This window comes from Dipteris shenzhenensis, chromosome 6, assembly GCF_047967505.1.
Source record: "Dipteris shenzhenensis isolate YYH24624 ecotype China chromosome 6, Dip_SZ_1.0, whole genome shotgun sequence".
NCBI lineage: Eukaryota > Viridiplantae > Streptophyta > Polypodiopsida > Gleicheniales > Dipteridaceae > Dipteris > Dipteris shenzhenensis.
The window spans coordinates 17,747,147-17,764,078 of record NC_141601.1 but is presented as its reverse complement, the minus strand read 5'-3'; the positions used below and the strand labels follow the sequence as shown (position 1 = coordinate 17,764,078).

The following is a 16,932-nucleotide window of genomic DNA, read 5'->3' as shown; positions in this document are numbered from 1 at the left end:
AAAGTAGTATAACAAGTTTAGCAACAGTCTCTGAAAAACCTCCTATAGAAGCTGATGAAACTTATGAATGACCATAGATGGGTTCGATTCTTAGGTTTTGACATTTTTTCTACAACTTCTATCTTTGATTGCTTAGGTTTGATCTTAGCTTTAGAGACAACATGGCCAAGCAAAAATCTAGCTCCTATGTAGAAGACACACTTGGCTAGATTTGAGGATATTCCTACTACATGGCACTTCTTGAAGAATTTTTTCAGGTAAGAGAGAGGACCCATTTCTTTCATGTAAAGATAAAAATCACCTTATTAAATAGCAAGAAACTCAGGTAACTACTCCTTCAATGTTTCTACTATGAATCTTTAAAAAACTCAGTTAACTACTTTAATGTTTCTACCATGAATCTTTAAAAATTTGATGGCATGTTCCTTAGTCCAAGGGGCATGGCATTACATGTGTATGCACCCCACTTAGTGACAAAGTCATCTTCAGTTGATCTTCAGCTGTCAAGGAGATTAGATCATACCTACTATAGCCACTATAGATCATACCCAAGGAGATTAGATAATACCCACTATACCCATCCATGAAGAAGTACATTTCATGGCCTACTACTTGGACCTAGATGCTATATGTGAAAGGAATGGGGAATGGATTTGGTATAGTCTAGGCATTCAACTTTTGGTAATCCACACAGACTTAGAGCTTGACGTTTTTCTTTGGGAACACCATGATTGGGAAGAGGATATCACTCTTATCAATTGTGTAGATGAACCCCACTCTTATTAGCTAGTTAAGCTTGGCCTTTACCTACTTCGCATAGTTGGAATTCACTCTATATTTTTGCTGCTTCACGATCTTAACATCAGGTACTAAGGATATCTTGTGTTGATAGAGCTAAGAGGGACACTCTCAAGTTGGTGTAACTCCATGAAATGACATCTTTGAAGCTTGTGAATAAGGATTTGTCTTTTTAAGTTGGTTTATGGCATTTGGACCTATCCTTATGGCATGAGGCTTTTCTTTTGTGCCCAAGTTTACCTCTTGTGTTGGCTTGGAGATCAAATTTTCTATGCTGAGGCAACTCATTGTCACCTTGGGCTTAGCTACCTTCCTTTCTCTTCTTAGATCTTCAAGCTTGTGATAAAGGTGTTTTTGATCTACTAGCTACTCCCTAGTGCCAAGACAAAAGCACCACTCCATGCACATTGTATTGGTGGATTTAGGATTAAAAGGCTTGCTAAAAGTTTTGAAATAGCCTTGCTCCATCAAGGCCCTGAAGTATATCACCTTCTAGCTGTTGCTCCTCTTCATTTTGTTTGGTTACGATGCTAGTTCCAATGATGGAGGAGGAACCCCTTCAAAAAGAGTGGAATTGGGAAGAATATCATATGTCCATTTTAAAGCTTGCTCCTCATATCCCACATCTCTGAAGGTAGCTGACATTTTATGATTGCTATAAATGTATACAAGCTTCTTAGCTCAATTGGTTGTGCCAAAATCCTCATGGTAAGTGGACATGGGAATTCACAAGTAACACCATTTATAATCCACCATTTTCATGTAGTGTAGTTTTGGCTACTACTTGTACATTGGTGGATGTAAATAAACCCTCTGTGTATTGGTACGTACCTAGCTCATTACAACACTTAGTAAATGTAGCATCTTGTCAAAAACATGCATGAACCATGTTATGGAAATCATTCATGACTCCAGGAACCTCTTTGGGATTCATGTTCCAACACTCTAGATCAAGGAGGTACCCAACCCTATGCATCGGACTATGAACTTTCTCCCATCAATTTCTCAAAAAATTCCATAGCGCCCTCTATTTTTGTGCATTGAAGGACCTTTTGACATTTTGCTCACATGGACACATTGGCGTATTTCTAACAATGAGTGCTTGTTTTACACTCCCTTTGATTTTGTGTATTGAAGGGCCTTCTAACATTTTGCCCATGTGGATGCATCAGCATATTTCTAGCAATGATGCTTGTTTTACACTTAAAAAGATTTTTCAATGGTTGGGGCCTTTGAGTCTAGGCATCACAATGCAATCATGATAGGCAACATTATACTTGTAGAATCCTCAAAAGACTTCCATAATGCTGGTGACAATTTCTTTTCTTTCATATCATTGCATTCATCTCTAACCACTCTATTCCCTAGCTTAGACATCCATTTTTGAAAAATGTCATTATGGAATGTCTCAATTAAATAAGTCTTATTTTAATCAATGATTTGTTCCTACAAGTAATTGTAACATTGTGGACGAATTGAATTCTATCTCAAGCTATTGACATGATCGTACAAACTTAACAATTTCATCACGCTCTGGAAGCACTGCCTATAAGTTATAAATTTGGTCTAGACTTTAGGTGATGCTATAGGAATGATTCCTACTGGAGGTAGGATACATTTTGGTAAAAGTAAGGGGAGATAATTGTGACAGATGTGAGCACTTTTGGGTAGCAATGCTGAAAGTGGAAGCTTTTGCACACTAAAATTGGGATGAGCGACCAAAAAAATTTATATGAGTGGAATTTGCACCAAGAGTTAGATATGTTCAGTAAGACTATATCATTTTGCCACTCAAAGCACATGAAAAGTGCAAGGTTGGTGGATGTTTTAGTATGAGACAAGACCAATTTTGAAGGGAGAAAGAAACATATTATATCTTCCATACCTTTAGGAGAAATTACCAACAAGGACAATAGCCTCAAGAGGACAGTCACAAACATGGTAGAACCTTCCCTCTTCATAAAGTACAAGGATGAAGTTCTTTGTATCTGTTGCGATGGGCCTCATAACTTTCGACAATGTCTTTACATGAAGAAGAGGATGGAAGGGCAACGAGGTAGGAAGTAGAGATGTTGATAATAAAATCTACTGCACTCGAGTTGTAGCAGGAAAATGCGAATGATCCTTCACATGTTTTGTTGAAACCATGGGGTATGGTTGGTGATGAATTAGTCGTGTTTCTTTACAATCTAAGTCCCACCCATTACATCATTTTTACTAAGGGTGTTTAGAGACTTATACCATCTTGGACATGCCCGCACATCATGGATTAAGTTGATTCCGGTTGCTTTCCATCACAATAGGTCAATCAAGGGCAGCGAGATGAAGTCCAAAGGTAGATTCATGAGTTTTTGGAACATAGTTTCATACGTTCACCGTGCTTATCTCCAATGTTATTATCTTTGAAGAAGGATGGTTCTTGACGGGTGTGTGTTGACTACCGTGCACTAAACAAGATAACAATTATCATTAGGTAATCCATGTCTATATCATCTATCATTAGGTAATCCATGTCTATATCATCAGGCATGGATTTCTCCACAAGATATGGTTCTTGACGGCTGTGTGTTGACTACCATGACTAAACAAGATATAATCAACTTAGATCGGTTGGGAGGAGCTTCATTATATATGGTTCTTGACCGGTGTGTGTTGATTACCATGCACTAAACAAGATATAATCAACTTAGATCGGTTGGGAGGAGCTTCATTATATATGGTTCTTGACCGGTGTGTGTTGACTACCATGCACTAAACAAGATACAATCAACTTAGATTGATTGGGAGGAGCTTCTATTTTCAACCACATTCATTTGAAGAGTGGAGATCATTATGTATGGTCTCTACAAGGTATTAAAAAAAAGGCATTTTGTAATCCATAAGGATTGCATGAATATGTTGTTGTACCGTTCGGAATCAGTAATGCACCAGCCATATTCAACTGTACGATGGGAAGAATACCTCAGCCACATCAAATGTTTGTGGGCACATTTTTTGATAATGTTATTATGTTTAGAAAAACAGCACAAGAACCATTTGCAGGCGGTGCAAAATCTGAATAAGCGCTAAGAAGAGTAATTTTTCCCTATTTAAAATAATTTCTTGGTCATATCATCACTTGGGCACTGCTTGCTTTAGAATTGCAATTTAAACCAAGGAGCCCTGGTATTCTTTTCCCAATGTTTTGCCCTCTAGTTTCTAATCTAAGCTATATTCTCCTAGTGTCGGACTTTGTAGGGTTTAATTGGATTTGCTACTGTAGATTTCAGTACGTTGCAGACTATACTGCGGCTTGGGTGCATGCAAAATAACTTTGCTTTTTGGATGTTTTGATTCTAACTTGTTCTATCTTTATATGGAACCTATCCTGAATAGGTTTGTCAGAAATAGCCGAGAAGAAGACTCATCACAGATGTTCCTTATTGGAGAAGCTTTGGACACCTTTGGGAAAACTCTTTGGATTCTACTATTGGTCGTCATTGAAAAGCATTGTGATTAGATCTTTATTTCAGTGGTATGAGTCTTAGAAATTCTGTCCAAAAGTCACAAGTCTTGTATCAAATTAGAGTCCACATGAGCGGCAGAACGTGGCCTTATTCGCACCCCATCATACCCTGGTGTTATCTTGTGTGGTTGTTATTGATTATAATGTATTAAAATGTATGGATTATATGATCATGATGTGGTAATTGACACTTCAAGCTCCAAAACCTGCCAGCCAGCACCCAACCAATGTTCAAATCATGTCATCCAATGCGCCCACTACTCTCTTCATTGCCCACCGCGCACCAGCTTACGCTTGCACACACCCTCCCCCCGGCCGTGTCTGCCGGCTGCCCTGAGAAGCTTCTGCTGCTGCATGTCAAGAACCTGCTCGTCGCTGTTTTGGCTCTGTAGCAGCCGTTAAGGCTGCCTTCACTTCCGTTGCCCAGTTGGTAGCCCCTAAGGCTGCTTCACATGCTTCTCTCCATGGCTGACTGCTTCATGGCAGACCTGGACGAGGTAGTCATGCCAGGATGCAGGTGGCATTGGTTGCAGGGAAGGATGCTCAAAAAGGAGTTAATGAGGACCATAAAATGTATTTGATCAACTCTTTCAACCTGGCAGAGCTTATCCCATACCAGAATTCCCTCCCCTTTTCAAGTTTGTACTTTCTGTCCTGTCAAGTTGCAACTCAATTGAAGCCTCATACCCTTAGTCCTCATGCTATGCATAACCTCCTGTGCATCTTCTTGCCTACCGGCAGCAGCATAAAGGTTTGATAGCTTCACAAAGGGTGCAGAAGTCTCTGGATTCCTTTCAAATATATGCTTAGAAACTCGTTCTCCTCTCTGCACATCAGCATGGTATGTGCAGGCACCAAGGAAGGCCATCAGTGAAACAAATGTTGGTTGACCTGGTATGCTTTTAACCAAATCCTCTGCCTCATTTAGTTGCCCAGCCCTTCCCAGTAAGTCAATCATACAGTTATAATGATCTGTAATGGGTTTAATGCCATAATAAAGTTCCATTGTAGAAAACAAGTCAGAGGCCTCTTCCACCAGACCAGCATGACTACATGCAGAAAGAATGCTAACAAAGGTAATCTTATCTGGAATCACTCTCTCCTGCCGCATTTGTTTAAAGAGCTGCAGGGTGTTCTTCCCTTGCCCACTCTGGGCATAGGCTGTCAGCATGGCATTCCATGAAATTAAATTTCGTTCAAGCATTTCATCAAACTTCCCCCGTGCATCCTCTGGGTCCCCACATCTGCCATACATTTTGACAAGAGCAGTCCCCACAGCAACCTCTGACTCAAATTGACTGCCAAACAGGCGACCATGAATTCGCTTGCCTGCTGCTAAGGCCAGCTCACCAGCACATGCATTGAGAATGCTAACAAAGGAGACCATGTCTGGCATCATTCCCTCCTGTTGCATTTGGTCAAAGAGAAGGAAAGCCAGATGGCCCTGCCCATGCTGGGCACATGTCCCAATCATGGTATTCCAAGAAAACACATCTCGCTCATGCATATTGTCAAATGTTGTCCATGCTCCCTTCAGGCTCCTGCATTTGCCATACATATTTAAAAGGGCATTCCACATATACAGATCTAATTGGCAGCCACTTGCCAAACTAAGAAGATGCATCTTTTCTCCTTCAGCTAGAGCAGCTTGGCTTGCGCATGCACTAAGAAAACACACAAAGCTCACCTTGTCAGGTATTACTCCTTCCCATACCATTTGATTAAAAAGCTGAAGAGCCTTGTCACCCTGCTGATTCTGAGCATATGCTGAGATCAAGGCATTCCAAGAAATGATGTCGCGCTCCAGCATGTTGCCAAACATTCTTCGTGCCTCAAGCAGACAACCACACTTGCCATACATGTTCACAAGAGCGTTCTGCACCAAAATATTTGACTGCAATCCACCTCCCAGAACGCAGGCATGCATCTGCTTCCCAACATTTAGCAAGTTTCCCGAACTGGCACATGCAGAAAGAGTGCTCACAAAGGAGACCTCGTTTGGCATAGCTCCTTCCCACAGCATTTGGTTAAACATTTGTAGTGCCTCCTTAGCCTTCCTATGTTGTGTGTATACTTCAATCATGGAATTCCACGTGATTGTATCACGCTCAGGCATTTTATCAAGAATTCTTCGTGCATCCTCTAGACTGCTGCACTTGTTGTACATATTGACAAGCACATTCCCAAACATCAGATCTAACTCAAATCCAGTGTTTACAATGTAGGAGTGTAACCACCGACCTTCGGATAGGGCTCCTTGGTTGGCACATGCATTCAGTATGCCTAAAAAAGTAACCTTGCTTGGTGATAAATTTATCTGCTGCATTTTTCTGAAAAGTTCAAGAGCCTCCACGCTTTGCCCATTGCCGTTGTATGCTGCAATCATGCTATTCCATGATATTATATCTTTTTGTCGCATACTGTCAAATATCTTACGAGCAGCCTCTAGGGAACCAAACTTTCCATACATATTGAGGAGGGCATTCCCCACCACTACGTCTGACCCAAACCCATTGCCCAAAATGAGCACGTGCATCTGCTTGCCTTCTTGTAGGGTGGCTTGACTGGCGCACGTGTCAAGAAGGCTGATAAAGGTGATTGTATTGGGCATAACTCCTTTTCCCTGCATTTGGGAAAACAGTTGGAAGGCCTCCTTGCCCCGCCCATTCTGTACATATGCTGCTATCATCGCAGTCCATGAAACCACTTTTGGCTCAGGCATGTTGTCAAATATTCTTCTCGCATCATCTGGGCTGCCACACTTTCCATACATGTTAATAAGCGCAGTTCCCACAACGACATCTGAGTCAAATCCATTGCCCATGATAAGAGCGTGCATACGCTCACCTTCATCTAAATCTGACGTGCTGGCACAAGCATTCAAAATGCAGACAAAGGTGACCTTGGTAGGCATTATTTCCTCTGACTCCATCCGGGCAAAGAGTCGGAGGGCCGCCTCACCTTGCCTATGCCGGGCACACGCAGTGATCATTGCATTCCAAGAGATCACATTTCTTGCGGTCATTTTCTCAAACAGGGTCCATGCATCTTCAACACTGCCACACGTACCGTACATATGGATAAGAGCTGTCCCCACCATAACATCCATCTCAAACCCACTGCCCACGACAAGAGTGTGCATCCGCCTGGCATTGGCAAGGGCTGCCGGATTAGCGAGAGCAGAGAGAACGTTAAGAAAGGTCACCTTGTCTGGTAACAAGCCCTCTTGCAACAATTGTTTAAAGACTTGAAGCGCCTCCTTGGGCTCTCCGCATCGAACATGTGAGCTAATCAGCGAGTTCCAATCATACAGTTTTTGTTGATGCATGCTCGGAAACAAAGCCTGGCACGTTCTCTGCCCACTACAAGCGATGTTCACAGTTCAACCCATTTCACATAAGCAAATTCTTTTAATCGATCCAGGTCTTTATAAAGGACCGGCAAATCACGTGTAAGATTGGTGCAAGCATGTGGACATATGTCATAAAGATCACACCCATCAACTTAACATCAACCCATCCCCATTATGAAAGAAGAAAAATGCAGAGCACCAATCCCCAGAGCAGCTCGGCGCTTGCCTATCTGCTCTCACTGCCTACATTCGAATCTTGCAGGATATCTCCTATGTAGTCGCTAGATAGATGTGCCCCTCATAGTACGCCATGGCTAGGTGGGTGGGTGAGTGAAGAATCACAAATGGTAGCCAACAAGTGCCTACCATGTTAGGCCTTATGACATTGTGGTAGTTTTGTGTGAAATTGGAAATTTCATGCCGGCATCTAGTTGGTCGGACCTATGGGGAGGGTATCGTAATGTTTTGCTTAGTTTGGAAAGGGAAATTTTGGAATTATTTTATTTTCATTTGAATTTTTATGATTGGGCTAAGTTGCGCTTGCTTTTTTAATCCATTGCAATCCTCCATCTTGCTAATTGTATCCCTTGGAATCCTCCATCTTGTTCTCCCTCCCTCCCCCTCCCCCCACCCTCGCCCCCGCCCCCCCGCCTCTCTCTCTCTCTCTCTCTCTCTCTCTCTCTCTCTCTCTCAGCTTTCAATTCTCCCCCTTTCTCACGCACCATCTCGGGTAGGCCACATGAATGAAATTCATCTTGTTTTTTCCTGTTTTCCCCCCACAAAACTGGTAATTCTTGAGGTCAATGGTTTTGCAGGGTTACAAATGACACAAAATCCACAATTTCAACCAAATTGTAGAATTAGTTTTTAATACCCATGTCATTAAGGGTTTAGATTCCCGAAGGACATGCCCCAAACAGGAAAATAGCCCACAGCCACAAATAATGGACCACCTAGACACTTGAAAAATGTTCATCTAGAGTGGATAGGCAGGCTATGCTTTTCAATACCAAGGGTCTAGTTAGGTTACTTGTATCTTGCTCTATTGCAAGAACTCTTAGTTGCGCATCACTTGATAGATTTGCATCTTCTTGCATTCATTGATCGCTTTTTTGGAAAAAACAAATAAAAACATGAAAAAATGAGATATGACATAGGGTGCATTGAGACCTGTAGCTCCATGTAATCTTCAAGGGTGGTGTTTTGTTAGAGTTGAGCATCTCTTGATGTATCATGGTTAGGGTAGAGAGTGAGGACCTTGGTTATGGGTATGTCTGCCCCTTTTGAGGTTAGTGTAGAGTAGGGTTGCGCATGTGCCCATGCCAGGGTCTAGTGGTGTATACCACTCTCGAGGGGTAGATTTGCCTTTGTAAAGGCTTCGTGGACGTGGCGGCCAGTGTGCCCCTATTCACAGCATGGATTGGGGCCTTGTGGTCATGGTGACACACCATCCAGGAAATGTGAATCGTAATGTCTGCACGTGTTCACAGAAGGGTACCGGTTAGCATCGACACTATCTAGGGCCTCTTTGTGACCTAGTTGTTGCCGCAGTTGTTGGTAGCTCTTTGGAGGCACCTAGGCTAGGCTTTAATAGAGGGCCAGGAACGCCACCATTCGGGGTAGCCAACCCAACCTGATGGTCAATTACCAAGCCCGAGTAGTGGCACGTTGTATGCGGGGGGTGGACCGACCTATAGGTCAGCTTCCTAGGATGCATGGTAACCCTTCATATGGCATGAGGGGGTCAACCCCATGGAGCAGGTAGGTTGGCCCTTTAGGACAAGTGGTCGACCATCACATCAGTCGATTAGGGGAGGGAAGAGGCTATATATACGCCCCCCTCTCAGTGTTGTATCATCTCACATTTGAGGTTTTGCCCAACAGTTCAGAGGGATTTTCATTTGTCTCTGCAAGCACTAGGAAGGGGGGTTGCACCCCTTCATTTTGTGTGGTGTGGTTTGCTCTCTCTTTTTTGTTCAATTTTTGCTGTACTCTCACATGGTATCAGAGCTTAAGGTTGGCTAGAGACCCAAGACCTGGAGCCAGCAAACTACATGGAGTATTAAGGCTATTGTTCAGAGGTGTTTTGAAGAGGCGTGTGCACAAATGTGGATTGTTCGGGTGTCAAGGAAGGTGCGTTGTCTTTGAAGGGTGTTTTTAGATTCGAAAGGAGGTATTTTCGAGGGACGATGATGAATTTCAAGAACGCATGAAAGCCCACAATGGAGGACGAGTCATATGTTGCAGGCTATGCCTACTCTTATGCTCTATGTGGATGATGTGGTCACCTTTGCAAAGAACAAAGAAAACATATAGGCATACGTAGATGCATTGGGAAAATTCTACAAATACTCAAGAATGCAAGTAAACATCGGAGAGGGGAGAGTCTATATATAGGCCCCCTCTGAGCGTTGTATCATCTCACATTGGAAATTTTCCCCATCACATGAAGAAAACCAATTTCCAACATCACCACAATACTGCAAGAGTGGGGCTTGTTATCCACACGTCCCTTATCATAAAAATCCCCTCAACTAGCTCATGACTGGTAGATCTTCACTCAGTGACCCGGGCTCCTAATTGGGTACAAGGTATATTTCATAAACCTAGAACTAAGAGTCTCACACAAAAACTCCAATACAATCATTTTTAGGGAACTACCTAGGGTAGAGTGTTGTTATTGATGCACTAAAAGTATAGATTCTTTTTGGAATTTAATAACTCTTTGTGTGCATGTCGATGAGGAACCAGTCTCTCCAGCCAATGATGCTTCCAAGACTTTGAGACTTGGTTTTTGTGTGAGCTCAACTTGGCAAGGCTAGGTGCTTTCACATGCACTCGCATGTTCATCAAGGCCATATACAACAAAGGTTACACCATTTCAAACATGATTAAAAACAATATATAGATCTTTTTACATTGAAATTTTTAGTGATTTTACAAGATAAGGTTCAAACCATGCACTATTGTTTGAGCATTGCTTGTGTTGTCTAGTCCATCCACATGGCTTTGCAATTTGACCATTTTAATAGCATCGAGCTACACTCAACTTCTTTGCATCACTTTTTATTTGTATGCTCTTAATATGAGAGTTCTTCCTTGATCCATTGGCACTCACCAAATGCAAGGCTCAAGCAACAACCAATCTTCAAGTTAAAATCTTTAGATACTTTGGTTGGTAGTCTGTAATCTGTAGCTACTATCACTTGAAACATGTCCAGTGGTATGTCTCCATCCTCTAAGCATACGTGAGTAGAGGCAATATGGTCTCGTAAAACAACAGTCATCCCTATATTTACCATCTCTATTATGCATAATGACTTGCTAAACGACCACCCATTCTAGGATATTAGTCCAAGTTCCAGTAGGGGAGTTGCAACTACACTTACATCACAAGCATCAACAATCCTTCACAAGAAAGGCCTAACCTTAGATATTGTAATCAAAAGAAGAACATCTATGTCATTACCATTTTCCTCGAGTTTACAAGCATATGCATGCAAATATTTAGATGTAACTCGTGCAAGAATTCAAGATTCTTTTGACTTTACAATCTCCTAGACATTACAATAAGTTGTATCACTCATGTGAAAACTAGTCACACCCTATGGCTTTACAATCTCCCAAACAATTACAGTAAATTGTATCACTAGTTCGAAAACTAGTCATGCCTGCACTAGTTACTGTTTCATATGTACTTTGTGCTGAAACCATATCTTACAGTAGGGGAGTTGCGACTACACTTACATCACAAGCATCAACAATCCTTCACAGGAAAGACCTAACCTTAGAGATTGTAATCAAAAGGAGAACATCTATGTCATTACCATTTTCCTTGAGTTTCTAAGTATATGCATGCAAATATTTAGGTATAACTCATGAAGAATCCAAGATTCTTTTGACTTACCAATCTCCTATACATTACAATAAATTGTACCACTAGTGTGAAAATTAGTCATGCCCTGACTTCACGATCTCCCAAAAAATTACACTAAATTGTATCACTAGTTTGAAAACTAGTCATGCCTGCACTAATTACTGCTTCATATGTACTTTGTGCTCAAAGCATATCTTTACGCTCCTTCACAATCAAGCAATGCATCAAGGAATTTTATTTAAACACCTCTATTGTCAAAATCTAACTCCTTAAGTCCCAACACTTAAACAAAGCATGAAACACAACAATGCAATGCCATATGGTGCCATACATAGAATCAAGAGAGTGGCATAATCCACATAGCCAAAGGCTAGGAACAAGGTACTTACTTTGCCATAAACTTCTCTTGGTCAAGATATTAGCACTACCACTGCACCCATAGAATCAACAAGGCATATAATTCCCTTGACTTTATATGAGATAAACAACATTGGTGACTAGGCCTTCAAAACCAGAAGCAACGCTACTACAAAGCCCCACATTTTCAAGCCTATGAGCCTATGCAGCTTTTATAGTTGAGTTTCTTTGCAACTTTTTGATCCTTGAAGCTTTGAATAATTTCTTGCATAGGCTACACACTCTACAAAAACAAAAAAAAGCTTGGTTCTTTTGTGTCAAACAATGGTGGGCAAAATGGTGCCGTATAAAACCAAAAAAAATAAAGCAACGGTAGTCATTAGTGGAGAAAATGTGGCGATCAAATAAGAGAAATGGTGAAAGATCCTAAGATAGCACAAATCTATCCAGTGGAGGTAGTAGCTCCAAAAGAATCTCCATGAGAAGCCCTCTAGAAATGAGAAGCACCAAAATACTAAGTTGAGAGGAGAAAAAAGAATCCCATGTCTTTGATATTAGGTTAAAAATGTTGTGCTACATTGTGGAATGCAAGTTGAGATAGGTGTGATGCAATTTTAATTGAATGATGTGTTTAGCTAGAAGTATAATGAGGTGCCTCCATTATAAGGAGAGGGATATTGTATCTTCCACACATAGCTACATCATAGATGATGTCACACAAATCAATCATCTAATCTAATCTATATCAAAGGTCAAGTGACCTTTCAAACTCACAAAGGACTAACCCAAACCCCTTTACATTGGCACCCAAACTAGAGTCATGGTTCTTGTTAGAAAGTGCACAATCATGAGAATGCATGAGGTATAAGAAAGGGAGAGAAGAGGATGGAACCTCACCCAAATATGACACGTGGTAAACGTGTCAAGGGCAGAATCCCACATACAAAGTGGGTGCCCAAAAGACCAAGATACATAAGCATTTGAAGGAGAGGACCTCAAATATTCTAAATCCATTTTAAGGAGTTAAGGTCCTTGGATTTGCTAGTTGTCCGAGTATTTGGGTACATGGCACCACCAACTAAGTGCCACATGACACAAAATTTGACATGGTATCATAGCCTCATTTTGATTATGTATAGAAAAAAGGGGTTAAATGAGGCTCTACCATGTGGCATGGTAACAAGAGATATTGGAATAAAAGAAAGGCAAAAATTGACAAACATGGCACAATATGGTAAGCTATAGGGACATGCCTAGACATTGTGCACACAGGTGGCAGTAAGCCAGGAGTATGGCAAAAGGGATGACATGTAGACTATCACAAGATGTAGGAAAATAAGCCAAGACGGGAGCAAACTAGAGCTCAAAGATTGCAGAACAAACGATTGCGTTGGCACAGGCAAAACGTCCAAAATTTATGCTTCATTGGTGACAATAGAACTAGCACAGACTATAGCGACGAGTAGCCAGCTAAAGAGCAATGCAAGAAAAGCACACAATTATAGACCAACATGTAGTGAAAAGGGGCCAATTGGATATCATAGATGTAGAAGCAGTGAATGCTAATAGGATGACATAATAGTGTGGCACAAAGCAGATCACAGAGCAAGGGCTTGGGTGACACATCAGCATCAGTTGCCGTAATCATGACATGTGGTGATGGACTAGCATGTCATCATCAGTTGCCATTAGCAAGGTGACACATCAGCATCAGTTACCACCATCATGACATGTGGCAATAGACTAGCACATCACATAGAGCCCACTATCAGTTGGCAGAGAGCTAAAAATAAATGCAAGATGTGCAGGCTAACGGTGTGGAACACAAGGTAATTTTGATAGGATTTGAGTAGTCTAATGTGCAAGAATCACAAATTGACAAAAGTCAGTGTGTTTAGAGTGTTGACATGGTAGAAGCTACGACAAGATGATCATCTCAACACCCAGCCAAAGCAGGCAACTTAAGGACACATGTCAAAAATGACACATGAGCTAGTGAGTGGAAGGGAAAAAAGATATGGATTGATAAAAATGAAGCAAAATAAGGCCACCTTGAAGGTCTATCCTTCCAAAGGTAATTCACACATGAGAATGACGTGTGAAATCCAAATCCTCCACGATAAGCCACAAGAACACAAAAATAAACAAGTCTCAGAATGAACTAACCACATGCAATCTAAGATTCACACATGAAAGGTGAGGATGAATTGGACCCACAAATCACAAAGGTAGCACATGAGGTATAAGCCAATGGTAGTTAGAATCCAATTCATGATTGGGTGGGCTATTAAAAAGTGTGCAGTCATGAGAATGCATGAGGTGCAAGAAAGGAAGAGGTTAGAACCTCACCTAGAGATGACACACGGCAATTGTGTCAAGCCATATACAAAGTGTTAGAATATGAAGCCAAGTTAAATCAGTTTGGTGTGTTCTAGTGTGAGTTCTAGTCTAGTGTGTCCTATCGATGCCACATGTCGCATTGGGAGTCATCCCATATGCATAGGTGTTCATATGTGTGTGTGCGCTCTTATATAAGATCTGTACTTGTCTAGTGTCAAACCAATCATGTATCAAAGCTACAGGCTCTTTGGTCTACATGTGGTTACTTTCATTTGTTTATTGGTTAGTCATTTCATTTCCATTTCATTAGGTCTTTCTTTGAGTATCATTATCTCTCTCCCTAGCCTGTTCTCTCTCTCTCCTTCTCCACCATGTGCCTTCATGTGGTATTAGAGCCTCCCTTCCTATTTTCCCCCTCTTATTGCTCTACCTAGAGGATGAGAGAAGCCTGCAAATGGAAGCTCCCCTCTCCTCCAAGGTAGAGATCCCTTCCCTTAGCCTCACCTTCGGGAGCTGATCTACATTGATAGCATCATAACTACTCCTTCAACCTCTTAGCTGCATCATACAGCTACCTGTACAACCATACATTGTACGGACTAATGCACTATACAAGAGGCTGTTGATCCACTGCGCTAGCCCTCTACAGTTGTCCGTATAGCCATACTAGCCCTCCGTATTGCTCTGTCCATACCAAGAAGCCTCGAACGCACTCACTGCCCATGTCACCCTCATTGAGGATGACAACCAGTATGTATTCTGATTCCTCTTATGAAATAAAGGTTCTCTGCCTTGAGTGGTCCCTTTAAAATGAATGTTTGAAGAGTCAATGAAGGTCCTCTACCTTGGATAGTCCTCCTAAAATGATGTATTTCTTTTATATTTATGGTGTGTGGCTCCATGTTCCTAGTTTAGTCCCTGGAGTCAAGAGGGGGATGTACTGTGGGAGCCATGTATTGGCATTGATAGGGTCTAGTTATGAGGCCTAGCATATGAGTTCCATTGGTCTTTTAGGCCTCTGAGTTTTTCATGATCCATGCTGAAACATGAGCCTCTGAGTCATGTTTGGGATGTAAAGCCATGTGAGTGCTCAGTCCGACCTCTGAACCATGCTGAGACTTTAGCCTCTGAGATTGGCATGGGATCCATGTCTAGATCAGAAATTGCATAGTCTAGTAGTCCTATCACTATCATGTCTGTCCTTGGTTCCATTCCAGTAGCCTCTGACCTTGCCTTCATGGGGGGGTGTTAGAATATGAAGCCAAGTTGAGTCAGTTTGGTGTGTTCTAGTGTGAGTTCTAGTCTCGTGTGTCCTATGGTAGCCACATGTCACATTGGGAGTTATCCCATATGCATAGGTGTTCATATGTGTGTGTGTGTGTGTGTGCTCTTATATAAGAGCTTAACTTGTCTAGTGTCAAACAGTATCAAGGTACAAGCTCTTTGGTCTACATGTGAGTACTTTCATTTGTTCATTGCTTAGTCATTTCATTTCCATTCCATTATGTCATTCTTTGAGTATCATTATCTCTCTCCCTAGCCTATTCTCTCTCTCTCTCTCTCTCTCTCTCTCTCTCTCTCTCTCTCTCTCCTTCTCCACCTTGTGCCTTCACAAAGTGGGTGCTCAAAATTCAAAGGTACATAAGCCTTGGATGGGGAGTACCTCCAATACCTGAGATATTTTGAGAGGTTGAGGACTTTGGATTGGCTAGGTGGTTGAGGGGTTGGGGCAACCTCTGTACATGGCTCCACCATCAAATGCTAGATGCAACAAACTTTGGCAATGCTCACACTAGAGGTATAGTTCTCAAACTAGAGGCCTAATTCTCAGACTAGGGCTATAGTTCTCAAACTACTTGGCTACAAAAGCCAATAGGAAGCACCATCGACTTTCTAATTAGAGGGTGATCAACCCCAAGAAAAGACCAAGACACAAAAATGAAGCCATAACCAAAAGATGACATAGCGTCACATAGATTTTGAAGGTAAAATGTAGCTCTCTCTTGATACTTATCCCTCACTATCCTAGCAACGTCCCTTAGATATATGCCCTAGCATATGGTAAGACCAATTCAACTCAAGGCCCATACTTTCTTATTTCAAGACCCTATGATTGTAAGTTAGCCAAACTAGACACAAGACACAAGCCATCACATAGGGCCAAATTGACATTAGACTAGAAAACCCCTACATCGCTCCTATCAGGACTGCCCTCTAGTTCCTTCTCTTAGTTTGACTTCGTGCATGATGCCAATAGACCTAATCTTGTCTTCCCTTTTCTCTAGATTTTTTTTGCCACCTTGAAATTCCAAAAGAGGTGGAATATATTCTCCCTCCCCACTTTACATAGCACATCAATATCACAGCAATGTGGCATCCGCATTATCATCCACTCAGCAACACACTCCCACTCAATCATGCCACCTAGTAGATAGTCCACTTCAATTGTGCTAGCGGGCTTGATTCTATTCTGTATAATTTTTGAGACCTTCATTTAAAGATATTATGGAATAGAAGCTTTGTGCAATTTTCAACGATCCATTCCTTTGAGATCTTGTGTTATCATATTCTTGGCTTCTCTCTCTCGCTCTCTCTCTCTCTCTCTTTCTCTCTCTCTCTCTTTCTCTCTCTCTCTCTCCCTCTCCCTGTGTGTGTGTGTGTATGTGTGTGTGCGTGTGCACGCACATGCATGTGTGTGTGCAT

General features: G+C 41.7%; 1 protein-coding gene across 1 annotated transcript; it reads right to left on the bottom strand.

Moving 5' to 3' along the window:
- Positions 1-4,315: 4,315 nt before the first annotated feature.
- LOC147900875 (pentatricopeptide repeat-containing protein At5g27110-like) lies at positions 4,316-7,654 on the bottom strand. Its single transcript, XM_087376386.1, has one exon. The coding sequence runs from the start codon at positions 7,629-7,631 to the stop codon at positions 4,938-4,940; it is 2,694 nt and encodes an 897-aa protein (XP_087232512.1). The 5' UTR covers positions 7,632-7,654; the 3' UTR covers positions 4,316-4,937.
- Positions 7,655-16,932: the final 9,278 nt, after the last annotated feature.

Coding starts and splice junctions, on each gene's coding strand:
- LOC147900875 (XM_087376386.1), bottom strand. CDS start 7,631: ATGCATCAACAAAAACTGTATGATTGGAACTCGCTGATTAGCTCACAT.